This window comes from Dipodomys spectabilis, unplaced genomic scaffold, assembly GCF_019054845.1.
Source record: "Dipodomys spectabilis isolate Male_0828 unplaced genomic scaffold, ASM1905484v1 ptg000006l, whole genome shotgun sequence".
NCBI classification, from domain to species: domain Eukaryota; kingdom Metazoa; phylum Chordata; class Mammalia; order Rodentia; family Heteromyidae; genus Dipodomys; species Dipodomys spectabilis.
The window spans coordinates 5,820,620-5,847,337 of NW_024870683.1; the positions used below are offsets into that span (position 1 = coordinate 5,820,620).

Below are 26,718 nucleotides of genomic sequence, written 5' to 3' on the forward strand. Positions count from 1 at the left end.
TTGAACTCTGGGCCTGGGTGGATGTTCCTCAGCTCTTCAGCTCAAGACTAGCGCTCTACCACTTGAGCTACAGCGCCATTTCTGGTTTTCTTTTTTTTTGTCGGTCGTGGGGCTTGAACTCTGGGCCTGGGCGCTGTCCCTCAGCTCTTCAGCTCAAGGCGAGCGCTCTACCACTTGAGCTACAGCGCCACTTCCGGTTTTCTGGTGGTTTATTGGAGATAGGAGTCTCACGGTCTCTCCTGCCCGGGCTGGCTTTGAACCTCGATCATCAGATCTCAGCCTCCTGAGTAGCTAGGATTACAGGCGTGAGCCACCAGTGCCCCGGCTCCATTTCTGGTTTTCTAAGTGGTTTATTGGAGATAAGAGACTCACAGACTTTCCTTTCCCAGGCTGGCTTTGAACCATGATCCCCAGATCTCAGCCTCCTAAATAGCTAGGATTACAGCTGTGAGCCACTGACACCTGGCCAAGATAGTATTTTTCTTTTCTTTTTTCCCTGTTTGTCATGGGACTTGAACTCTGGGCCTGGGCACTGTCCCTCAGCTCTTCAGCTCAAGGTCAGCACTCTACCACTTGAGCCACAGTGCCACTGCTGGTTTTCTGAGTTGTTTATTGGAGATAAGAGTCTCTCAGACTTTCCTGCCCAGGCTCGTTCTGAACTGTGATCCTCAGATCTCAGCCTCTTGTGTAGCTAGGATTACAGGTATGAGCCACCAGCACCTGGCTTCCAAGATAGTTTTTCTTGAAGAAATAGGCAGGTCTAGAAGCCTGTCATGGATCTCCTTCCTCCTACTGATTTCCCTTCATAGTCTCTTGAAGCCCATCAGTCTTCCTTTCCCAAGGCCTTCACTCAGTTGGTGAGGATGTGGCGGGGAAACACTGTTTAGGCAGCCCTGGACATCTTCAGAAGAGCAGTCACTTACCCCTGTTCACCACCCAACGCATATAGCCATGTTTGAGACATGTACTTAAAGAGGCTAAGCACAGAGTCCAGCACTTGAGCTGATGTAAATGTGTATCTCAATGTAAGTGCTCACAAACCTTTAAAAAAATTGAACAAGGACTTTGTACATGTTCAGTTGGAACATCACTTGTCTAGAACGTTTAAAGCCCTGGGTTCAGTCTCTAGTTGTGCAAAAATAAACATACAAAATAAAAAATAAGCATTAAAATACTCATGCTTATTCCTCCTCCTCCTCCTTCTTCTTCCTCCTTTTTCCTTGTCCCTGAGCCTGTTTTGCTCAAGGCTAGCTAGCACTCTACCACTTGAGCCACAGCACCACTTCCGGCTCTTTCTGTTTATGTGGTACTGAGGAATCAAACCTAGGGTTTCATGGATGTTAGGTAAGCACTCTACCATTGAGCCCCATTCCCAGCCCTCATAATGCTTATTTTGAACAGGTATATTCAAATAATTTGTAAGTATTACCACATTTATCTTTGTTCCCCCAGGAGGGTAGACATCCTAGGGACTCAACCAAGGGCCTCAGGACTCAAGCATGCTAGGCAAACCTCTAGCGATTAAACCATGCCCCCAGCCCTTTTGTTTATAGTTTGCTTCTGAGACAATGAATTGATAATTTATCCCAGGGTGGTCTTGAATTCACAATCTTCTCCCCTTCGTTTCCTGAGTATTTGAAAATGCAAGTATTTGGTTTGATGCCTGCCTTAAGTCAATCTTCTTAATTAAAAAAACGAGGCAGAGGGAGGCTAAGTCATTTATTCAAAAAGACAAAACTAGCAAAGAGGTAGCATTTGGATTTGAACCAGAGTAGAAAGGGAAGGCTGAACTTTTCACATTTTTTAAAATCTAAATTTGAACAAAAACTTAAATTGCTCTTGCTGAGAAGCACAGCCCTCCCACTTGGACCCACTAATTAAAAGCCAGAGAAAAGCATGGCATCCCTGCCTCCATTTTGTATTTGTCTTAGTCTAAACCATTCCTTTTGCAGTCACTTTGGAATACTGGAAGGACAGAACTGATAACATCTTTTGTGCAGGGAACTGAATACCTGTAAGGTAGTTGTTGCAAGACTACCATGCAGGACAAATGGAGACAATTACCTACAATGAGTCTGGAGCACAAGATGACAGCAATAACAATATTTCCAGAACTGAGGCAATAACATGTGTGGCTGGGACTATTTTAACTATGCTACCTAATACATCTGTCCCAGGTCTATTTAAATCTAAACCTCATGTCTATACCCTGAAGATGGCTGAAGATGGACTTAAGTACTTTGCTTCTTTTCATGGCTGCCTGTGCCAGGTAATAAATCTTTCTCTGCCCTTCACCACTGAAAGGCCACAACTGAACCCTGGCCACCTCTGCTCAGGCCTGAAGCTACCAAGAATCTCTCCAGAAGTCACACAGTTCAACAGAGAGAGCCAGGTGCCCCCTGAGGTGGCTTCTGTTGAACTGATGCTTACATTTACTTCTTCATTCTAACAGAGTCCATAGCTCCCTAGTTAGTTCTGGATGGCAGAGACAGCTTCTCCCACACACTGGCTTCCTCCTGGTCATTTCTTCAAGAGTGCAAGTTCAACACTATCAGTACAAGAAGCTGCTGATGTCTGACCCAGGGCCTAGGAGAAGGCACCTGGGTTAGTTTCAAGTGTGTGGGTAAGAATTAAATCCTTTAGTCTTTGATTTAATTCTCGATTTCAATAAGAAATCTTATTTAAGTTACACTGTGAATTTCTTATGCAAATAGCTCTGAGATCTATATCTGAACTATTCTGGCAATTGTTAAAAAACAAACAAAAAACAGCAGCCTGTCCCTGGGAGCCTTGGCTCACAGCTGTAATCCTAGCTACTCAGGAGGCTGAAATCTGTGAGTAGCCTTAGGAGACAGTCTGGGCAGGAAAGTCCATGAGACTCTTAGCTCCAATTAGCTATCAAAAAGCTGAGAGTAGAGCTGTGGCTCAAGTGGTAGAGTGCTGGCCTTGAGCCAGACACCTCAGGGACAGCACCCAGGCACTGAATTCAAGCCCAGGACTGGCAAAACAAACAACCAAAAAAAACCCAGGAGAATGTGTAGAGACAGACCTGCTAGAGAAAAATCTATTTTGAAATCACATTAGAAATTACATTTTTTTGGTACCAGCACTGGGGTTTGTACTCAGGGACATGAGCTCTCATTTGGCTTTTCAAACATGGTTGGTATTCTACCCTCTTAAGCCATGCTCCCAATTCCAGCTTTTTTGCTGGTTAATTAGAGATTAAGTCTTGCAGACTTGTTTGACAGGTTGAACTGTGATCAACAGATCTCAGCTTCCTGAGTAGTTAGGATTAGGTGAGCCATCAGCACCTGGTGATGACATTTGTGAGGTATCAGATATTTAGATATATTATCTCTTTAAGCCTTAAAAGTGTCTACATAAGGCCAGGCGTAATGTTGCATACCTGTAAGCTATTTTGAAGGCAGAGACAGGAGTGTCACAAGTTCAAGGCTAGCCCAAGCAAAACTAGAGAGACACTGTCTCAAAAGCAAAGTTAAAACAAAAGGATTAGGGACATGGATCAAAGTTCAATGCCTTCTAAGGAGGAGGGTCAACTTGATATTATTTACATTTACAATAAGAAAATACAACTCAAATCAAAAGCTTCTTGTCAGGTGCTGGTGGCTCATGCCTATAAATCCTAGCTACTCAGGAGGCTGAGATCTGAGGATCACAGTTCAAAGCCAGTCTGGGCAGGAAAGTCCATAAGACTTTTTATCTCCAATAAACTACTCAGAAAACCAGCAGTGGCTCAAGTAGTAGAGCGCTAGCCTTGAGTTGAAAAGCTGAGGGACAGCATTCAGGCCCAGAGTTCAAGCCTCATAACCGACAAAAACAACAACAAAAAATTCTGATTCTAGGCCCTACATCCACTACCCTTAAGCAAAGCAGGCTCAGGAGAGGCAGATCTTTGCTAATTAATTACAACCTCCCAGCAGGCAGCCCCCACTTAAGAACCCAAACTCCCTTCAATCAGAAGAAAGACCATCCATCGTTACAAAGATAGGGTCATTTATTCACGTTAGATTACTGGATTTCAAAGGCAAAAATACAGTTGTTTGTTCTGAACGCCAGGGTCAGAATCCTCCCCCCCTCCCCAGTAAATACACATATTTGCATACATGGAAAACCAAAATACACAGCATATCAGGTCTTCAGAATAGTAAAGTTTGTAATCCTGGCTGTGTGGAGCACCCTTCCCAGGCTGAAGGTGAGAACAGCATTTTCTTTCCTGTGTCACCACCTCTCCCACTGATCTTCCCAAAAGGTCACTTCACACAGGTTACTAGCAACAGGACAGAAAGAGAAAGGCACAGCATATGACAACACCTGGTCGTAACTCCAGGTGAAGGAAATGCTCCCTGAATCCTCAGCTCTCAAATCCCCAGTGAGGAAATAGACCAAAGCATCTCACAGATGAAGCATCCAGACCAAACCCTGCCCTGGTTGAGCCTTGGGCCTGGAGGAAGAAGAACCCTGAGAGCACTTGATGGGTCTGCAAAGTCGGGGATACAGGCAAAGCAGAATTTCCCTTGGTCCCGAGAATGAATTATATAAAATACAGAAGAAAATGCTATGGGGGAGAGGGGGGGAAAGGCAGAATTTTAATAGTAAAGGAGGTAACAAAAAGTTATCACTCAGGGCATTTATCTCCTTTCTTTAAGGCACTTTGGAACAGTCAGGGTCTGGGAACAGGAAGAAAGGCCTTTGCATTTCCCAAAACTTTTGTCAAGTGCAGCCTGTCTTAATAGCATTGTTGAAAGGTTGGAATTGGTGTTTCTTCAGAGGAAGATAGTTGCTAATCAATACAAAGGCTTCTGGAAACAGAACCAAGTTGGCATTGGAGATGCTCAAAGCAATAAAGGCACGGGTAGGATTAGGGCCAGGTAACATTCAGCCTGCACACTCAGGGCTGGTACCCATGAGGGCAGTGGTTGGGATCCTGTCTGCCAAAAGCAAAAGGTTCAACTCTTGGGATTAAGAGGCTGAATCTTAGGCCTTCAGCCCAGGCTGGACCTGGCAATGGCCTCTGTGTTAGAAGTGCCCCTGCCATCTCACCCCAGGCAGCTTACCCATCCCCCTGCAGAAATGGGTTTGTGAATGAAAGCCCTGGGGGTTGGTGGGTACCATCACCAGGTGCAGCACCTGCTAAAACCCTGAGAGGGATGGGAGGCTTTAGGTACCAGAATTCTCAGGAAGAGTTGGCTGTTGGTTTAGCTGAACTCTCCAGATCTCTGGTTAAAAGGCTGAGAACGAATAGTCAGTTTTACCCTGAGTGTCACAGGCAAGTTTTAGAAAACAGCCAAGAGGCAAAAGAACAAAACCTGTGGGGAAAGAAGGGAGCAGACAGACAGGCAGGCCAGAGAAGAATAGGTGAAGAACTGGTAAAACAGGATGGGCTAGGAAGGGTGGTTCAGAGGCTCTTGGGAGGAAGGCAGTACCAGCCAGAACAGAAGGTGCTAAGGGATGGTAAACATACAAGCTGTACTGTTATTTAGAACCACACAACCTAGAGCCCTGAAGGGTCAGTTCCAGGAGGCTGAGGTTCCCTCTGCCCTGCCCACCTAGGAAAGGTGGGTAGTTATGTCTGGTAGACAGAGGCTCTCTCCCAAGTCTCTGCCCCAAAGATCTGGCAGGATAATGCTGACTGGAAAGCCTTGCCCTGGCCAGGGGACACAAAGGTGGTTTTGCTCTTCATAAATCCTGGCCTGCCAGCTAAATCAGAGGCCCACTTGTGGCCACTACAGCATACATTATATTTTCCCCCTAAAAAAAAAAAAACAAAACTCAAACCCCTTCCCATATTTAAAATACCACAATAAAAATACATAGGAAATTCAAGTTTACATAGCATGCCCAGAAAAATAAATTGTCATGACTTAATGACAAACAACTATGAAAATTTGGATCAACACAAAATCAAGCTGTATCATAATTAGAACTTGATTTGTTCTTTAAAATACTACACACTGCTTCTTTAAAAAAAAGAATCTTTACATTCAGAAATCAATCAATCTGGAGATAGGCACAATAAGTGAAAACACACTAGGTTTGTGCTCCAGGGCTAAAACTTGCCTTGGAATTCATACATTAGCAGGACAAAAGGTTCAAGGCTCAAGTTTTAAGATATTCTTTTGCTGAAAACACACACTATTACAATAATTGTAATAGTTGCATACCACTAGGGAAAAAAACGGTAGAGAGGGACAGGAAACTGATTGAAATTTTGTGGGTTGTTTTTTTTTTCTGTTTAAAATAGGATAACCAAAAACAGCATACCAATCTAAATTCAGCAGTACTATCCAATTTTTCATGAAGTTGAAAAGAATACAATTAAAAGCCAGCTTCTTACCCATTTCACAATTTAGAAACTTAACAGTGGGAATGAATTCCACAAGTCACCAAATTTTGAGCCGTGTAAAATACTAACTCCTTGGGTGATACCATGCCATGCCAAGAGGCCTCCAAAGGTGGATAGTTTTCACACCGACAAACACCCTGTAGAACTAAGTCATGTGTCGAGCCAAGTGGGGGGCAAAATATTCCACTCTTCTGGTCATCTGGAAAAGTATCTGCTGATGAGTGAGGGGACCTATGACTCAGATTGTACAAATGAGAGGGACCAGCCCAGCAGACTGGCAGAGACACACAACAGAGGTCCCTGGCCATTTTCAGGTCTCTTATTTGTACCAAAGTGCTAGCTCGGTGTCCCGATGTCCACTGTGATTTGGGTATACAATGGGTATCTTTGTATGTCCAACACCTTGTAGGTAAGTGAGTTCAAACCATCAGTGCGCATGGTTTCTTTTGTGTGTGCAATTCGATCAAACCTACAAGAAAAGAAAGGAAAAAAAGGACAAATGGTTGGTGTCAAAATAGAAATCTTAAGAAGCAATCATTGAAAATTTGTATTTCTCTCCCTGACTCTGCCTCCACCTCCATGTGAACTCCTGCCTCTGCCTGGATACCCTCTGTGCCTCCATTTCCCTGGAGGTACAGAGCCCTCTTCAGAACTTCTCTGTCTGCAGCCTGCCAAGGGGAAGAAGGAATAAGAATGAGCATCATACAGACCTCTGAGGATTTGGTTCATTTTTCTTGTCTCTTGAGTGGCGGATCATACGACACTTCCCAACAACAGCATTTGGGCGAGATATAGACATACCTTTAAAAACTAATCTGCAAAGAGTAAATGGACAAGTAGTTATCACAGAGCTGCCAATAAGGAGGGGGTTCAGTAGCTCCAGTTGCAAGATTGCTACCCCACCCATTTACTTGCTAGGTTTTTCTCATTCAACCCAAACACCAGCATCATGGCAGGACATGGTCCAGTGTAGTATTAGTAAAACTTAGACTCCTCCATAACCTTTCATGATTGATCCTGCAGATTATGGTGTTTGCAATCACAGAGCTTACAATGTGGGAGCTCAAAATGTGGGGCCTTTGGCAAGGGCAGTGGCACAGAAATGGAGGGAGAGAGGGTGAACAAATACAGCCATGGTACTCAATAGAAATTATATGGAAAACAAACTTGTGGGCAGGGATCGAAGGGGGAAAATAGGGGAAAACAAAGGAAGGGATGACATTCCCCAAAAGAAATGTAGTCATTAACTAATTTATGAAACAGTAACCCCTCTGTACAATACCTTAATAATAACAATGAAATTAGATTTCTTAAAAAAAAAAAAAGCTAAAGAATATGGGGCCTTTGGTACCAGGCTGGAGGTAAGAAGGGAAAGTGGAGTGGAGTAGGAGGAGAGATACAATTTAAGCTGGAGTAAGAAAAAATGAGCAGATACAAGTTGTGAGACTAAAGAAGGATCTGGTATTTTGGCAGCCAGGACAGCCCAAAGGACAGGCAAAGGCATGGAAAGGAAAGCAAACATGGTGCCCATGGGGAATGCCAGCTTCTGAGGACTGATGCAAAGGGGGCGGGATAGAAGAGGCAGGTGATGAGGCTGGAAAGAAGGATAAGGCCTAAATCATAGATGCCTTCTCAGGACAAACCTCTGAACATCACCAGTGTCTGTAAGAGATATACTGTGTAGTGCTTTCCCAAATGGTTTTGGTCATGGGGAAGTCTCTCTAGTAAGTAGTTTTAAAATAACAGGCACAGAACAAAACTAGGGGCAGCCATGGCAGAGTGGAAGATTCTGTGTTGGTCCAAGGCAATGGAATGAGGATCAAAACTCAAATCTTTGACAGCAAGAATATGAAAGTTAATGGCAAAACTGACTGACCTTAGATGATCTACAGGTTTCTGGCTTTGCCTTCCTTCTGGTGATTATCCTCATGTCTGCCATATAGTAAGTACCTCATAGTACCTCTATCTTTAAGAAAGTGGCTCCAGATACTACCCATTCTTCTAGTCCTACCACTTTCCCTCCCTTCCTAACTGTCCTGATCATTCACGGTCTTATCACCTCCAGGGTGCTCACCCAACTGTAGTTCTACAGTGAGTTTGTTTCTGTCAGCACCCTTATGTCTAGGTCTTCAGTGTTCTCCTTACTGGCCAGCCTGGCAGGTTTTTTTGTTATTGGTTTTTGGTGTTTTTTTTTTGTTTTTGTGTCAGTTGTGGGGCTTGAACTCTGGGCCTGGGCGCTGTCCCTCAGCTCTTCAGCTCAAGGCTAGCGTTCTACCACTTGAGCCACAGCGCCATTTCTGGTTTTCTGAGTGGTTTATTAGAGATAAGAGTCTCATGGAGGAAGCTGGGAAGGTGGCTCAGTGGTAGAGCGCTTGCCTTGCATGCATGAGGCCCTGGGTTCGATTCCTTAGCACCACATAAGCAAAAACAAAAAAGCCGGAAGTGGCGCTGTGGCTCAAGTGGTAGAGCACTAGCCTTGAGCTGAAGAGCTGAAGGACAGCGCCCTGGCCCAGAGTTCAGGCCCCACGACCGGACCAAAAAAAAAAAAAAAAGAGTCTCATGGAGTTCCCTGCCTGGACTGGCTTTGAACTGTGATCCTCAGATCTCAGCCTCTTGAGTAGCTAGGATTACAGGCGTGAGCCACCAGTGCCCGGCCCTGGCAGTGTTTTGTATGCAGTATCTGCATACAGTATTTGTGACTGATAACCAATCTGTATACTCAAAACTGAAGTTTCCTTCAAGGCCAATATTAGGACTTAAGGCTATGTCAAGTTCTCACATAAGGGTGACCTTGAGTGACACTGACACGGGTATTTCTCTTAGAGGACACATTGTGTTAATTGTCAAATAAATGTACTCCAATTCAGGAAGGTGCATGTGGGTATATTCTGGAATCTAACTCAGTGATGAATCCAGACTGGCTCCTGGAGGGAGAATGTGCTTCTGATCTGCAGCTAATGGGAGTGAAGACTCAACTGCCAGGAAGGACAGAACAGAATGTGGCTTCGAGCCACTGACAGCTGGGTGCTGGTGGCTCACGCCAGTAATCCTAGCTACTTCCGGAGGCTGAGATCTGAAATTGCAGTTCAAAGCCAGCCTGGGCTTGAAAGTCTATGAGACTCTTATCTCTAATTAACCACCAGAAAACTGGAAGTGGCACTGTGGCTCAAGTGGTAGAACGCTTGCCTTGAGCTAAAGAGTGCACCCAGGCCCAGAGTTCAAGCCCCACGACACCCCCTTCCCCCTCAAAGAAAAAAAGAAAAAGAAGAAAAGCCACTGACACGTTTTGTTTTGAAACCATCTGCAATGACAACCAATGAAACACAGATTTACCAGGATGTGAAGGAACAGGATTATCTATGTCATGATAGTTGTGGTCAGGTGGATCCACAAGAGTTCATTTAGTTACTTTTTTTTTTTTGGTGGCAGTTCTGGGTTTGAACTCAAGGCTTCAATTTATTTATTTATTTTTTTTTTGTTAGTTGTGGGGCCTGAACTCTGGGCCTGGGTGCTGTCCCTCAGCTCTTCAGCTCAAGGCTAGCGCTCTACCACTTGAGCCACAGTGCCACTTCTGGCTTTTTCTGCTTATGTGGTGCTGGAGAATCGAACCCAGGGCCTCATGCATGCAAGGCAAGCACTCTACCACTGAGCCACCTTCCCAGCCCCTTCAGCCCTACTTTTAATTGGTTATTTTGGAGTTAGTCTAGTGAACTTTTTTAAAAATCCTGGATGGCCTCAAACTATAATCCTTTAGATCCTGGCCTCATATTACAGGCATGAGATACTGGTAACAGGATTCTATCTTCCTTTGTGAATGATAAAACTATTCCAAAATAAAACTATAGCACAAAGGTTCTGTGAAGAAAATTAAGATTCTTCCCTAGGAAAACTTTCACAATGAAAGTGGACTACAATGAGATGTTGAAATTTTTTCAAAGGACATAGGTTTACTCCTTTGACATGTGGCAGATCAAAATGACCTTACCATTGTACCATTCTATAAAAATGGTGAAAAAAAATCTCTTTAGCTAATTTTCCTAAAAACCCTGGTCAGCATTTATAGAGCCTACAAGAGCACACATCTAAGCATCTGGGCTGAAGGGGGGCTGCTTCCCTTCTGAGGGTCAAGCCCTGAATAATCAATTAAGCACGGAGTCAAACAGAGAGTGGAGGTCAACACAAGAGAAAGAAGTGTGAGCATTACCTGTTAAAAATGTCATCATCTTCTCCTCCCCAGCCCCAATAATTATTAGGAAATCCATTGATGGTAAGAAATTGTTGTTTACTTAGAGCAGAGACACCGCCAAAATACTGAACATAAGGTAGGCTGGGGGAAAAAACAGAAGACCCATTGTTAATACATTTTGTCATTTCCAAAAGAAAGCTTGCTGGATACATGAATACTCTGAAAATTTTTGATGGGGGAGAGGGGATTTTGAGGGCTTTTGTTTGTTTAGTTTGCTTTTCTATCAGACTCAGAAAAAATTCAGATTATCAAAATGTAGACTCTCTTTTCAAGAACATAGTGCTGTTTCTATGATTACCTAGAAAACCAGGCAGTGACAAGAGTGGAGCATAAATCAGTTTTTCCATTGTGGCTCAGGACTCTGTTTCTTTTCTTTTCTTCTTCTTTTTTTTTTGTTGGTAATGGGACCTGAACTCTTGGCCTGGGCATTGTCCCTCAGCTCTTCAGCTCAGGGCTAGCACTCTACCACTTGAGCCACAGCACCACTTCTGGCTTTTTCTGCTTATGTGGCACTGAGGAATTGAACCCAGGAACTCAGGCATGCAAGGCAAGCACTCTACCACTGATCCACTCCCAGCCCAGCACTCTCTCTTTCTTATATGACTGCTCCTTCCAGTCAACTCTGCATCTGAGATTGCTTTGGTTTCTCTGTGCCACTTTGTCAGGCCCCTTTCCCTCTCCATCCTTTCTAGCAAAAGACATACATAAAAACAGCTGAGGCAGGGGCTGAGAAGGTGGCTCAGTGGTAGAGCGCTTGCCTTGCATGCTCAAGGCCCTGGGTTTGATTCCTCAGCACCACATAAGCAAAAAAAGAAAAAAGCTGGAAGTGGCGCTGTGGCTCAAGTAGTAGAGCACTAGCCTTGAGCTGAAGAGCTGAGGGACAGCGCCCAGGCCCAGAGTTCAGGCCCCACGACCAGACCCGCCCCCCCCCCCCCCCAAAAAAAAAAAAAAACCAGCTGAGGCAGCATTTCTGGAAATTTGCTATTGTAAAACTTTCTTGGAAATTTCTACTTTATCTTGACTTAGTAAAATACATAGTGATGAACCTGTTTTTACATATTTCCAAATAGTAAGGCCTTTCTGTGGCTACTTCGAGGACTTCAGTTTTAACCTTAAATATAACTTTATACCACATTTAGGCTCTTTACAGATTCAAAGAGACTAGAGCCTATCACATAAATTAAGCAAAACTCTAGCTCAGACTTGGAAAGGAGAAGTCAGCCAAACCAGATAAAAATATGAAATCAGAGATATTAATTTACTTTTTATTTTTTGTGGGAATACTAGGGTAAGGGAAGAGGATCTTGATTTGTTGTCTACACTGGCCTCAAATCTGAGATCCCCCTACCTTAGCCTTCCATATGCTGGAAGTTTAGATGTGTTACCACTACGTCAGTCTTCTCCATATTCTTTTTTTTTTTTGTCGGTCATGGGGCTTGAACTCTGGGTTTGAGTGCTGTCCCTGTGCTCTTCAGCTCAAGGCGAGTGCTCTACCGCTTGAGCCACAGTGCCACTTCCAGTTTTTCTAGTGGTTTATTGGAGATAAGAGTCTCATGGACTTTCCTGCCTGGGCTGGCTTTGAACCTCGATCCTCAGATCTCAGCTTTCTGAGTAGCTAGGATTACAGGTGTGAGCCACTGGCGCCCGGCTTCCATATTCTTCTTTCTTTTTATGAGATAGAGTCTAGGGCTGGCAATGTGGCTTAGTTGTAGAGTGCTAGCCTAGCATGCATGAAGCCCTGGGTTTGATTCTTTAGTACCACATAAACAGAAAAAGCCAGAAGTGGTGCTGTGGCTCAAGTAGTAGAGTGCTAGCCTTGAGCAAAAAAAATCTCAGGGAAGCCAGGCACCAGTGGTTCACACCTCTAATCCTAGCTACTCAGGAAGCTGAGATCTGAGGATTGCGGTTCAAAGCCAGTCCAGGCAAGAAAGTCAGTGAGACTCTTATCTCCAATTAACCAACAGAAAACCAAAAGTGGCATTGTGGCTCAGGTGGTAGAGCATTTGCCTTGGGCTGAAAAGCTAAGAGACAGTGCTCAGGCCCAGAGTTCAAGGCCCAGGGCTGTTTTTTTTTGTTGTTGTTGTTGTTATTTCTTTTTTTGTTTTTTAAAGAGAGATAGCTCTAATATGGCCTGCATTGTGATCATTTGGGTAAATGCCCAGAAGTGGGATTGCTGGGTCATAGGGGATCTCAATGCATAGTCTTCTGAGGAACCTCCACATTGCTTTCCAGAGTGATTGAACAAGTATATACTCCCACCAACAGTGCAGTAAGGTTCCTTTTTGCCATATCTCCTCCAGCACCTGTTGTTATTAGAGTTCTTGATTATAGACATTCTAATTGGGGTGAGGTGGAATCTCAATGTTGTTTTGATTTGCATTTCTTTTATGGCCAGAGAGGTTGAACATTTCATGTGTCTATTGTCTTTAAGTCTTTAGCCCACTTATTAATGAGGTGGTTGTTTCTTTGAGGAGCGTTTTGGGGGGATTTAATTTTTGAGTTCTAAATATATTTCAGATATGAGGCCCTTGTCTGTTGTATGGCTAGTGATGATCTTCTCCCAATCAATGGGCTTTCTATTGATCTTGCTAGCTATGTTTATTGCAGCATTGTTCACTATAGCTAAGATATGGAAACAACCCAGATGTCCCTCAGTAGATGAATGGATCAAAATGTGATACACACCCATACCCATACACCCACACAATGGAATTCTATGCTTCCATAAGAAAGAATGACATTGCCCTATTTGTAAGGAAATGGAAAGACTTGGAAAAAAAATCATATTAAGTGAACTAAGCCAGACCCAAAGAAACAGTCTCATGGTTTCCCTTATTTGCAATAATTAGTGTATGTCTAGGATAATCTTAGCAGATAAGCAAAGTAGCTCAATATCTACGTACATATGACCACATAAGATGATGCTAAGTGAAATGAACTCCAAGATATGGACACAAGAGGCTTTTCTTTTGTTATTATTGATTTTTTTGGTTTCTTTTGTATGTTCTTCCCTCTATGGTATATCCCCTATTGTAACTGTATTTGATTTTGGTATCCTGGTATTGTATATATGTTTATTTGAATTAGGGAAGGGAAGGGGAACAACAGAATGGTGAGAGAAAGGACAAGGGGGAACCAATCCAACAGCGATAAGAACAAGACAATATGTTGAAAATGATCTATACAACTTGTGGGGGGGAGGGTGGTTAGGGGAAGGGACAGTAGAGAAAACTGAGGGAAGGGGTAATAAATTTGACAAGAAATGTACTCATTACCTTACTTATGTAACTGTAACCCCTCTGTACATCACCTTGACAATAAAAAAAAAAAAGAGAGAGTGAGAGTGGTAAGAGTCTAGTCATGATCCCCAAACTGGCCTTGAATGCATGAACCTTCCTTTTCAGCCTCCAGCATTGCTGGGATTATAGGCACACACCATAGTGCCCACCTTATCATGACTATTTTTCAAGATTTTATACAGGTTCTAACTACAAACATTCATAAGATCTCTGGGATTCTGCTTTAATCTAAGGCAACATATTTGTAATTAGGTATCATCACTTAGGGATCATCCACTTTTTGGTACACCTCCCACTTTTATATCTATAGTACATCCTTAATATAAGGGCTTAAACCAGAGATGGTCAAACCAATACGTTTCTTTTTTGTTTTGGACAGAGTCTCCCTAGGGATCCCAGGCTAGTCTGGAATTCAATATATACCCTAGGCTGGCTTTGAACTTGCACTCTCCTGTCTTTGACTCCCCAATGCAGGTATTATAGCATGCTCACCAGGACTGGCATCAATAAGATCTTTTGATATCAATTTTTTTTAAATAGAAATAGATTCTTAGCCACTTCAGTGGATGCACATGCTAAATTGACAAGATTTAACTTTGCTACTTCTGTTGCTTTCTCTTACTCAGTCCTTCAAACCTGAGTGGTTTTCTATAAAACAAACAGTGCTGTGATAAAAGAACTGGGTGATCATTTGTGCCTCACTCTTGTTCATCATCATGCTTCAAAGAATAAGAGGGGTTAAGGTATGAAACTGTGTATTTCAAAGAAAAGAAGACACAGAGAGAGATGGAGAAAAGGTAAGTGGGTGAAAAGTGACTTCCAAAGAGTCTAAAGTGTTATTATATTCAAATGCCACCCCCCCTTATGAAAGCAAGTTTAGGGACTGAGTTAGCTTTGACTATTCAAAATGGGAGAAGACATATTCTAGAGAGTCCTACAGCCTACATGCTTCAGACTAAGGAGGGGAGGAAAAAAGGTTGAGAATGTGTCTGATAAAAGGTAGTTGTATTTATACAAAGGTGTGTGCAATGAGGATGAGGAGCCATACAGGTACTTAGCTTAAACCAGGGATTCCTAAAGAATGGGTACCCTGGAGCATAGCTTCCTGGATCTTCAAGTGAAGCAGTGTTATTTGATTAAATGCCATTTAATGTTAATACAAACAAAGAGTATGACATAGAACAAAATGCACATTTATTTACTTATTTACTTTTAAGATCCAACAATGGACAATGGTGTGTTCCACATGTCAGTAGGGTTTGGAGTATAGTATCTTTGCTACTGACGGCAAGTATGACTGGCCTCTTTACTAGGGGCACTTTGTATTTAAGCAGAAGCTTGTGATCTGCTGGGAAATGGAATCATACTACTTTTTAAAATGCTAGTGAAAGTTGGGTGTTGGTGGCTCACACCTGTAATCCTAGCTATTCAGGAGTCTCAGATCTGAGGACTGAGGCAGGAAAATTTGTGAGACTCTTATCTCCAACTGACCACCAAAAAGCTAGAAATGGAGTTGTGGCTCAAGTGGTAGAGTGCTAGTCTTGAGCAAAAAGTTCAGGGACCAGCAACTAGGTCCTGGGATCAAGCCCTAGGACTAACACAAAACAAAACAACATAAAATGCTAAGGAAGATCTTCAGAGACATCCAGCCTCAAGAATTCAGTGTGGTTGGGAGGGTGAGAGGGCTTAGAAATTGCTTTCTGAACACTGTGGGGTAAGAAAGAGAAGCAAGCAAGGAAATATAGTAACCAACAGGAACCTAAAGAGCTATCCCAAACATTAAAAATGGTTCTCATCTGGATGGGCAGTGATGTCAGGCATTCTTGACTCCTTTTTCCTTCTAAAATAATAACTGGCAACTTAAAAAGCAGCCATTGCTCAGTGGTGGCATTTTCTTAAGGAGTCTATAGAGACAATGCTGGGTAGAAAAAGCACATGTCCTAGTTCACATATAAAAGAGTAACACATTCACTATAAACTCTAGCTAAACATCTCTTACCTAAATCCAAATTTGTCCATTGCAACAGAAATGTGCCGTGGCTGTGAGAAACACCTATAAGTGTTATGATCATCCATAGGAATGAGGTCGACATCACTAAACACAAAGCAGTTGTAGTCATAGTCCTTCAAGGCCTCTCGAAAGCCAATATTGAGGAGCTTAGCACGATTGAAAATGGTGTCTCCAGCCTGGTTTAAAAACAAAAAGTGGGATTAGAAGCTGCCTTTGAGCAAAACTCACGGAGATCATTGTCATTAGTCAACTGCTAGGCTTCATTTTTCTACTTTTACTTCACAAATCAATCCTGTCAACCCTCTGAATCAGCAGCTGCACTTCTAGGACTCTGTCCTACATGTAAATAAGTTTGGACAATATTCACTGTATAAAGAGCATCACTGCAGAAATGTGCAAACAACAGAAGCAACACTGGGCAACTAGTTAAGTCACGTATAACTATACAATGGATTAGAGGAAATAAAGGAAAGAAGGAAGAAAAGAAAGAGGTATGAAAGGGGAAGGAAAGGGAAAGGGAAAGGAAAAGGAAAGGAGAAGGGGAAAGGAAAGGGGGAGGCAGGAAGGGGAGAAAAAGAAGAAGGAAGGGAAAGGGGGAGAAAAAAGGTAAGAGGGGAAAGGGAGAGAAGGAGGGGTGAGAAGAGAGGAAGAAGATAAACAAATTACTTGGAATCTTGGGTAGAAGGATCTTGAGTTTGAAGCTAGTGGGGGCTATACAGCCAGACTCTTGCTCAAAAAACAAAAAGAGGGCTGATGATTGCAGTTTAATAATAAAGTGGTTGCCTAGCATGCTACAACTGGGGCTCAGTCCTCTCTAACACCCGGAAAAATTATTATAATGAATGTTTGGGTTAAGGGATGGCTGAAGTAGAAGAGTAACTGTCTAGTGAGCAAAAATTAGTGAGTTCAACCTCCAGTAGCACTTACACCAAATAAAATGCTCTAAAAGAAAAAGTGTTCCAACATGTGTCTCTCTCACACACACACACACACACACACAACTCTAGGATATATACACAGGAAATGGTGACAGTTGAGTGCCTTTCTGTTTCTATCCTCTTTATAAGGCTGACTATGGTTTAGTGTCAGGCAGTAAACTAGGTGCTACAGAAACAGCAAACAATTCAATCCTCACAATGTAGGGTAGTCTGATCCATACCATACAGAATCAGGGTATCTGAGAAAGTGGCATCTGCTTCAGGGTGCTAGCTACAGAGGCCAAAGCACAAAGGCTGCAGATAAAAATACTCATTGTCGCCGGGCGCTGGTGGCTCACGCCTGTAATCCTAGCTACTCAGGAGGCTGAGATCTGAGGATCGTGGTTCAAAGCCAGCCTGGGCAGGAGAGACCGTGAAACTCCTATCTCCAATAAACCACCAGAAAACCGGAAGTGGCGCTGTAGCTCAAGTGGTAGAGGGTTTGCCTTGAGCTGAAGAGCTGAGGGACAGCGCCCAGGCCCAGAGTTCAAGCCCCACGACCGACCAAAAAAAAAAAAATACTCATTGTCTATTGATTTATCATGTTGCTTATTTTCAGCATCCCCACCAAAATAAACTCAGTGAAGACTAGGACTGTTTGGGTTTTACTCACCTCTGTGCCCCATGTCATACAATAAGAGCTCAATAGTTGCTAGATGGCTGGATGAATGAATGAGAAAACAATGAATCTCAAAATACAATGGCAGATGGAACCACACAGCCACTTTAAGAGTCACCGTGTGTGTGTGTGTGTTCTGCTCTGTACTGCTAGATTAGTACATAGTCCCTGTCTACTTAGCTGTTCATGAGCCCTTTCACACAAATGTTCTCATCTCAATATGATAACACTGGCACAAAGAGATGAAGCTCTACCATTGTGGAATTATCACTTGTGGCTCTGTTTCCCATAGCTCTTAGAATCAATATGTCAGGATCTCTATTTTGGGTATACAATGGCTTACAGGGGCCTGTAATCCATTCATCATCCCAGAAATGGCTAAGTCTTCTCTGCATGTGCTTGAAAAAGGACTTGGAAACTCAATCCACAATGCTGCCCAAGTACAGAGAGTATACTAGTGCTCAGTCTCAGGCAGATGACTTAAAAACAAAGAATATATTTAGAGAGAGAGAGATACCAGGAAGTCAGAAAACACAGCCAAGAGAATAGTGAATTAATTAAGAAAACATCTTACACATTAAGTGCTTCTTTCTTTAGCCCTTGACAAAGCTAATACACAGAAGAAGGTCACATCCAAAGGTACACTGTGTTCTTTGGCTGCCCCACCAGTTAAAAGAGTCCATCTGGAATTCAGTGTTCATCTAATTCCACATAAGTCACGGGGCAAAAAATTCAAACTTTAGAGATGACTATGAAAATTATGAAGTTATCAGGATTATTATTGTAACAATATATTGTTAATAATACCAAATAGAGGGGGTTATTATAACCTAGGAATGAGTTAAGTGCACCTACATGTATGGCCTATTATTTGATCATCTCAATTATCTTTTAACAACCCTTGCCCCAAACTAGACATACATTTTCTAACATGAAAACCCACTGACCACTTTTCTAACAAGTAAACAGGAACCATTCTCATGAAGCCTTGCATGTCTCTGTAGTAGACTCCAAGGATGGCTGCTCATCTCACATCTTTCTCTTAGCACATACCCCAAGAAATTGACAAGGACTCTCAGTGGTCATTTTCTTCTCACAGGACCTGCGGGTCACAACTGTTTGATCTAAGCAGATGCCTAATAGAATGAATTCATCACCATTCCTCTCTTGGGAATTGGAAATATGAAATCATGAATGAGCATCTCTGAATAAAAGCAGCCTGCAAGAGAAATCCAAGCAGACCTGCTTTAATCTCCTTTCTCTGCTGGTGACCTAAAGCTCATTCAACTAAAAAATCTGGCTTATACTTAGAATAAGGCAATTTACCAATAACCTACACTATATACTACTTCTCTCATCCTGCTTTTCAGCCTGGTTTCATCAATAAGAACCAGGAGAGGAGACATACAGGGCATCTATTAGCTAGGAAGCCTAGATGGGCAGAGGGAAGAAAGTGTGTCTTCCTCTTCTTCCCTTGGTATTCTAGAAAAGTGAACATTTTTCTAGGCTTCTTTTGACTAAAATGTTGGAGTACTTACCTTTAAAAAAAAAATAAGAGGGCTGGGAAGGTGCCTCAGTGGTAGAGCGCTTGCCTTGCATGCTCGAGGCCCTGGGTTCGATTCCTCAGCACCACATAAGCAAAAAAAAAAAAAAAAAAAAAGCCGGAAGTGGCGCTGTGGCTCAAGTGGTAGAGCGCTAGCCTTGAGCTGAAGAGCTGAGGGACAGCGCCCAGACCCAGAGTTCAGCCCCCACAACTGGACCCCCCCCAAAAAAATAAATAAATAAAAAATAAAAAAAATAAGAAAGATAGCTTAACAAGCCCTACCCCACTAACAGACTGAATTAATCAATGTTCCTCTCTGGAGAGCTGGAAATTTGAAATCATGAACAAAAGTTAACTCATTATCCACTAGGATGGCTAGACCTCCAGACTCTCTTCCACTCCTCCCACCAGCATCCTCTCCTCAAGTGCATTTCATTCATTCAAGTGAACATTTATCAAGCATTTACTATTATACCCAGTTAAATGTACAATTGTGACAGATGCTTCCCCCCCCTTCTTTTTTTTTTCTTAATTTTTTGAATCCAGGATGGTGTTGTACCCTTTTATCCTTTTGCCTTGTACCTAAAGTGCTAAGATTATAGGCATGCACTACCACACTCTATCTCAGACACATTTTAAATCCCAGGAGTGCCAGCTTCTTTACTTATTAGCTAAGTGATTTTGGGCAAATCACACCTTTAGGCCTCTTTCTTCCTTTGTGTCATGGAGGTAACGCCAGATAGGTTTATTAAATGAGGCAGAGCATGAAAAGACCTCAGCATGCTGCCTGGCAATAAATTGGATACTATAATAGTTACAAGAACAGGTTTTCCCCATCCACATTAAATTATCAAGACCTCTAGAATGTCTCTTAAGAATCCAACCTGGAGTCACCTTCTTTAGTGTTTGTGCCCTTCCCAACGTCAAGATTCCTTCCCCAAATCCTGCTTCTCTGATGGCTAGAGAATTTCTCAAAAAGGATTAAGACTTAAGTTACTTAAGTATGTAGAGCTCACATGCTTATAGTCTCCAGCAGCAGAGCAAAGTCAGAGACCCTTCGAGATCTATGAAATGTGTTTTAGGAAGTCACATGTTGTAGTAAGGAGCCAGTACACTACACTGGGGTGTCCCTTTAAAGACAACCCAGTCTTGGGGTTTTTGTTTTTTTGCGTGTGTGTGAGTGTGTGTGTGTGTGTGTATATGCTGATCCTGGTCACTGTACCTGAGCTTTTATGCTCAAGGCTAGTGATCTACAATTTGAGTCACAGCTCTACTTCTGGCTTTTTTGTAGTGGCTTTGAACCACGATTCTCAGATCTCAGCCTCCTGAGTAGCTAGGATTATAGGCATGAGCCACCAGCGCCCAGATGACAACCCAGGCTTTAAAGGTAGGCTTCACCTTATGTTAGCCGACAAGACTTACAATGATCTCTTCCTTCTAGGGCAACAGGAGAAGACAGACAGAAAGGAGAAAGGTTTAAAAAAAAACAAACCAAAAAAACTAAAATCCCTAAATGAATGAGATTGTTGCAAGCATAAAGACCAAACAGACTTTGAGGACAATGTGGAGAGAAGACAGTTTTATGAGTAGAGAAAATACTGCTTGGTGAAAGCAGATGAAAGGCTGTGAAGAAAGAATATTCAGGAAACTTTAAGAAATTCGGAAGTGTGGGTTGGGAGGGATGGGTGAAAACATTGAAAGGAGTAACACTGATCAAGATGCATACACTGCTTTGTTGAACGGCAACTCCTTTTAACGACTACTTAAAGATAACTTTTTTTTGCCGGTCATGGGGCCTGGTCCTGTGCACTGTCCCTGAGCTCTTCAGCTCAAGGCTAGGGCTATAACACAGCACCACTTCTGGCTTTTTCTGTTTATGTGGTGGTGAGGAGTCAAACCCAGGGCCTTGTACTGAGATACCTTCCCAGCCCAAGATAACATTTAAAAAAAAAAAAAGAAAGAAAGAAAGAAATTCAGACTGGATAAAGCCTGAATGAAACCTGAAAGTAGAAGCAGGTGAAATCACGACAAGAGAGAAGGGGTGCAGGCTTGCTTAAAGGATTTGTTTTTATTTAGGTCAAAGGGAGCCTTAAACTGGGTTTTGCATGTCAAGGAGGAATTTGTGCTTCAATCCAAGTGAAGGCAGAAAGACAGGAAGTTATTATATAATTCATATGAGACATGGGAGCATAGGCAATAATAGTGGGCAAGAATGCCTTTTCCTGGGCTCAAAGTACAGGCTCCTCCTCCTCTTTTGCCTTACCTGCTCCCTGGGACATTACTGCATTTGGGGTAGGGGATGATTCATGACAGGTATCAGAATCTGGTCTAACCACCAGGAATATCCTTAGTGTAGTTAAGAAAGGCATTCCCTATATTAATAGGGGATAAATGATCAACTGCAAAAAAAAAAAAACAAAAAAAAAAAAACCACAGTCCACTTTGTCCAAATCCTAACAATCTTTCTGTCTTGATTTTTCTGAATAGCAGACCCATATATATTACCAACAGACATATCCCCAGACCATGTCTGTCCTCCACCAAAATCCCATAGCACAGCAGTAATAAGGTTGCTTCTGAGATGTTCCATGAGTCAGAATTCCTATGGGATGGGCTGTTGTTCCCCATTTACATGCTCTGGGCCCATCACAAAGCCATTCCCCACCCCTAACAGTGGTTAATATTGGCTGAGTACTCCCGGTGTGACTTTCTATACCTCTCAAACACCAAAGAAGTACACACCTAATATCCACTCACTCGTGAGTTCACAACGGTTGGGGGTTGGTTTTTAACCATAACCGTACAGTAACTCTGGGATTAGACATAGCACACTATCAAACCTGGCTCTGAGATTTAAGTTTTTCACCCATGAACCATGGTGAGAAGGCAGTTCTCTTGGCCAAAGTAATCACTTAGAGGAGTGAGTACATCCTTGACCCTTGCTGTAAAGGAACACAAGTCAGAGGAACTGAGCTTACAGAGAGGTCCAACAGAGATTCTAGGTGAGGTGCACAGAGAAGTTTTAAATCCCAGCTCTACCTAAGCCAGAGTGAATGTCTGCCTCTTGCCTATCCAGAAACACTGAACTTTCTATAGAATACAGCAGGAGGGTGGCACTAAACACTTCTAGAATGTTTAAATACAAGTTGGAGGAAAGTACTTCAGCAGGTAAGGGCTTCTCTGTTAGAAAGTAATTTGGCCATTTGCATTGAGAACCATAACAATGTGTAATAGACCGACATGGTTTCTACACCCATACTCTCACATCTGAATATCTAGCCTAGGGAAACGATCCTAAATCTGCAAGAAGTCAATACAGTATAAACTTCAGACCTAAAGATATTTACTACTGTATTATCTACAGTCTTTTGAGGGAGGAAAAGTTAATGAGGTAGAAATCAATGATCTCGGGGCTGGGAAGGTGGCTCAGTGGTAGAGCACTTGCCTTGCATGCCAAAGGCCCTGGGTTCGATTCCTCAGCACCACATAAGCAAAAAGAAAAAAGCCGGAAGTGGTGCTGTGGCTCAAGTGGTAGAGCACTAGCCTTGAGCTGAAGAGCTGAGGGACAGTGCCCAGTCCCAGAGTTCAGGCCCCATGACCGGACCCCCCCCCCCAAAAAAAAAAAAAAAGAAATCAATGATCTACTACAAAGCATAGAAAGTAATGACTATGAAGGCTATGAAGTAAAATGAGAAGATGCAGATGATATGGAATTTAAGAAAAAAAAGCAAGATAAAAATATACATACATATGAGCTCAACTGTGGTTTAATTTAAAGAAAGCAAAATCTCTCAGCCCTCTGTACAATAAGCTGGCTTCCAACAATGTCATTGTTTCCAGTGATCCTGTATACTTGTCTAAGAGACCTCAGGGCTGGAGGACAGCACATTCACAAGAGTATTCACACAGCTCCCTGTGTCCAGCAGGAGCTGGTTCTGCATTTGATGTGAGGACATTACCAGGGTGGTAGTGGTGGTGGCGGTGGCAGTAGCAGTGGCAGCAGCAGTGGCAGAGGTAGTTAGGATGGCAGCAGTAGGTAAGTCGGCTTTCCTCTCTTTATAGGAGGCGGAGAGTACAGAGAAGAAGGTAGGTGAAGAGGAAGAAGCAGATCTCAGAGGAGTTCCTCCTTCAGTTTGTTTTGCTATAAACAGAAAAGAAGTAAAGGCAAGAAGCCCCTGCTAAAAGGAAGAAAAAAAGAGAGAAAGGGAAAGTAGTAAGGGAAAAAGAGGCAAATGTTAAGGCTACAAAAAAGGAAAAGGGCCCATTCTGATCACCTTTATTCTAGGGCAAAGGCAAAGTCCTAGCAAGTTATCATTTCCTTGTCATGGAATCAAAGGTGAGCAGAGAAAAAGGCATTTCCCAGAACAATGTCCAGAGAGGCAATTCATCAGTGATGAGTACCAGTAAGTGCTTCAACACATTCCCCAGGAGAATAGAGAGACAGGGCCAAAGAGGGGAAAAAAAGAGCATAGGAGCAGCACTGAGACAGTGGTGCCATGAATACTCCCCATTTCCTCTTCCACACTCATAACATCCACCCCCCACAGGCTCTGAAAGGTCCAAATGGCCAAAGGAAGGGGAGGGTAGTATAGATCAACAATACCCCCTTCGGACCCCATCCTCACACGCATCTGTAGCTGAAAGAAGAAATAAAAGTAAAAGTGTTGGGGGTGAGAGGTGGGAGGGGTAGCACATAGATGATCAGAGAAAAACCCAACCAGTAGGGCAAAGGCCTAGGCAGCCATCCTCACTAATGATGTGGTTCCACTGGTCTGCTTTACTCCAAATGATCCTGACCTCATGTAGGAACCATCTGCCTAGACTAGTAATGAGAGCATCTAAGCTGTGGGGCCAGATACTTCTGTTCACTGAGAATACAAAGGACTGTATCCAAAAAAACAATTAACAAGGAGCCTGGAACTATCACATTATAATCCTTAAACACTTCACCAATGAAAAGGAAAGAAAAAAAGTTAAATCAGGTAAATACTCCTGAATAGGCACCAAAATTAATTAGTTAATATATAATTTAATTAATTAAATAGGAGGAAAGTATCATTTCTGTCCAACTTCCATATCAGAAAATTTGTACTCCACAGATGCTTACAAAATACTCCGAAAATATGAAGCAACAAGACCTAAACGTTACCCCTTCTCCTACTCACCTTGACTCCTGGACAGTGGTGACAGATGGTTGGTTCCTCCTTTTGCTTCCCCACAGCCTTTTAGGTCAGTGTGTCTACCTGGCAGCATACCAAACAGACAAGGCTCCCAGGGGCTCTGTGGCTATTAATCAAAAGCTACAGTTCCTCTCTTGTGACCTAGTAAGACTCATGGTATAGGCAAGGGCATATGGACCATTCTGGGAATAAACATGGAAAAATGGACCATTCCTGAGAGCCAAGGTAACTTCTGTCTATGTGCCAGCTCTGTTACTGGCCATTGTGCACTTATGTCTAGCCTTCCCTCAGCAAAAATGATGAGAAGTCCTCACTGGAAGACTTGGCCAAAATCTAAAGATCACAAATGAGTTTTATGTCTATGAATAACCAGAAGGCTAAACTGGTTATTCACTTTTTTCCCCTGAAAAAGTTGTCAGAGGAAGTGTGTACCTTGGTCACACTGAGCAGGAAGCTTTACAAAGAGATCCCAAAGAGAAGATGTGCAGATTCCCAAAGGTCATATGGCCAGGCCAAAAAAAAAATATTTTACTTTCAAGAGCCGTAAGTTCACCCAGAGGACCAGGAGCAAGAGGTCTTGAAAGCGGGTGTAAATAAAACAGACAGGAGTCACAGAGAGACGCCCCAAGTTCAAAATTTCAATCAGGTGAATATATATGAGCTGCAAGGACCGAGAGGTAGGAAGGAACTGGCTTGAAGGGCTGGGAATTCAGGGACCAGAATGAGGCATACAGGTAATTATTACTTGTTGGAAAGCACTATGTGATCTGGGAACAGCAGAAAAACTCAGTTCTGTTCCACAACTCCAGCTCTACGGAACTAATGAAATGGGAGAAAAGGTTTAAAAGATGTTCAGAAAAAAGCCACAGAGAAGGCAGAAGTGATCACATAAGCAAGAGTGCAGGCAGAAAGGGCAAATGTCTGGAGGTAGGTCAGGATCAGACCTCAGATGGTCTCAAATACTAAGGTCAGGGCTTAGCATCTGAGGTCCTTGCCCATGGGCAGTGGGAAAGGGTTTAAAGAGAAGTACTGATGTGATCAGAATTAGAAGAATCTTAGACAGCTAAGTAAGGAGACCAGAAGCACCAGAAAATCTGGGATGGAGAAATAGCTATTGGTGGCTGGCTCTGGTTCAAGGCGTACCATGGTTATGAGACACTTATACTTGGCAAGCGGTGTCTGTATGCCTCCTTGTTTTATAGTATGATAATTCTATATTTATGAAATTATGATAATTCTTAAAGCATTTTACATTTCCTTATTTAGGGCTAACGCTGACAGGTAGCAGTCTGCCTTCCTGACATTTGGGTGACTTTACAGTTTCCTTTCTGGACTGCAGTATGAGGAAGTACAAAGTACATTACCCATTTGCTATGATACCTTGACATCCACCTCTACACCAAGGTCTTAGTACTCAAGGTGGGGTATTGGAACACAGAACACTTAGCTGTAAAAGTGGGATATACTAGAGCCCTAATGGGATCCATAAACACCAATATGCTAGGGTAGGAGGAAGGGTGGTGATCTAGAGGACAAAAAGCCACACTTGCTCTTTTCCTTCTCAACTGGTAAAGTCCCTTCCACTCACCCTTCCAGCACACATATTTTGAGATAAAAGCTGTTATGGCAGCTATTGAGAAATATTTTGTTATAGGCGCCAGGCCTACACTGAATAGTGTGGTTAACAGCTTCCTATGGACAGTATGAGCCATAAAAACCTGTGAGAGTTCACTCCTGTGTATGGGGCTTAAGACACAACCCCCTGAAGAAGAATTTCATAAGTCAACACATGGTCCTTGAGTCCTCTGAGATCCCATTATCTAGCTCACACCATTATTCATTATCCTCTGATTCCATGGAACCCCCAACCTCTACAATGAGATAAAGAGAAAAATTAATCAGGGAGAAGCAGGAGGGAGGAAGAGCAGTAAAGAATTTATCATTATAGGGGCTGGGAACGTGGCTCAGTGGTAAAGTGCTTGCCTTGCATGCCAGAGGCCCTGGGTTCGATTCCTCAGCACCACATAAGCAAAAAGAAAAAAGCCAGAAGTGGCGCTGTGACTCAAGTGGTAGAGTGCTAGCCTTGAGCTAAAGAGCTGAGGGACAGCGCCCAGGCCCAGAGTTCAGGCCCCACGACTGGACCCCCCCTCCCAAAAAAAAAAAAAGAATTTATCATTACAGTATTGAACAGAAGCAAAAGATAGGAAGAATGGAGTGTAAGAGAGGAAAGACCTAAATAATGGTAGTAATAGCTAATGTTTACTCAAGGTTAACATGTTACCAGATGCTTGGAAGTCCACTAAGGGAGATATTATACTTCCTCTTCTACCTTGGAAGGAACTGAAGTCTGAAGTGCTTATATGGCCTGCCTAAGGTCACTAACTAGGAAACAGAAAAGCCAGGTCATAAAGCTCACATCAGCCATGGACGTCAGACTGTGTGGAAGACCTCAGAGAGAAGCTCAACAGCCTCAAGCAGC

At 42.8% G+C, this 26,718-nt stretch overlaps 1 protein-coding gene across 1 annotated transcript in view; it reads right to left on the bottom strand.

Moving 5' to 3' along the window:
• Positions 1 to 3,996: 3,996 nt before the first annotated feature.
• B4galt1 (beta-1,4-galactosyltransferase 1) overlaps positions 3,997 to 26,718 on the bottom strand; it is a 57,189-nt gene continuing 34,467 nt past the window's right edge. Inside the window, exons 3-6 of the mRNA XM_042695656.1 lie at positions 15,909 to 16,096; positions 10,569 to 10,691; positions 7,075 to 7,179; positions 3,997 to 6,833 (exon numbers count right to left, since the gene is read on the bottom strand). Of these exons, the coding sequence (XP_042551590.1) occupies positions 6,701 to 6,833; positions 7,075 to 7,179; positions 10,569 to 10,691; positions 15,909 to 16,096 (549 nt within the window). The 3' untranslated portion in view covers positions 3,997 to 6,700. The remainder of the gene's footprint in view (positions 6,834 to 7,074; positions 7,180 to 10,568; positions 10,692 to 15,908; positions 16,097 to 26,718) is intronic.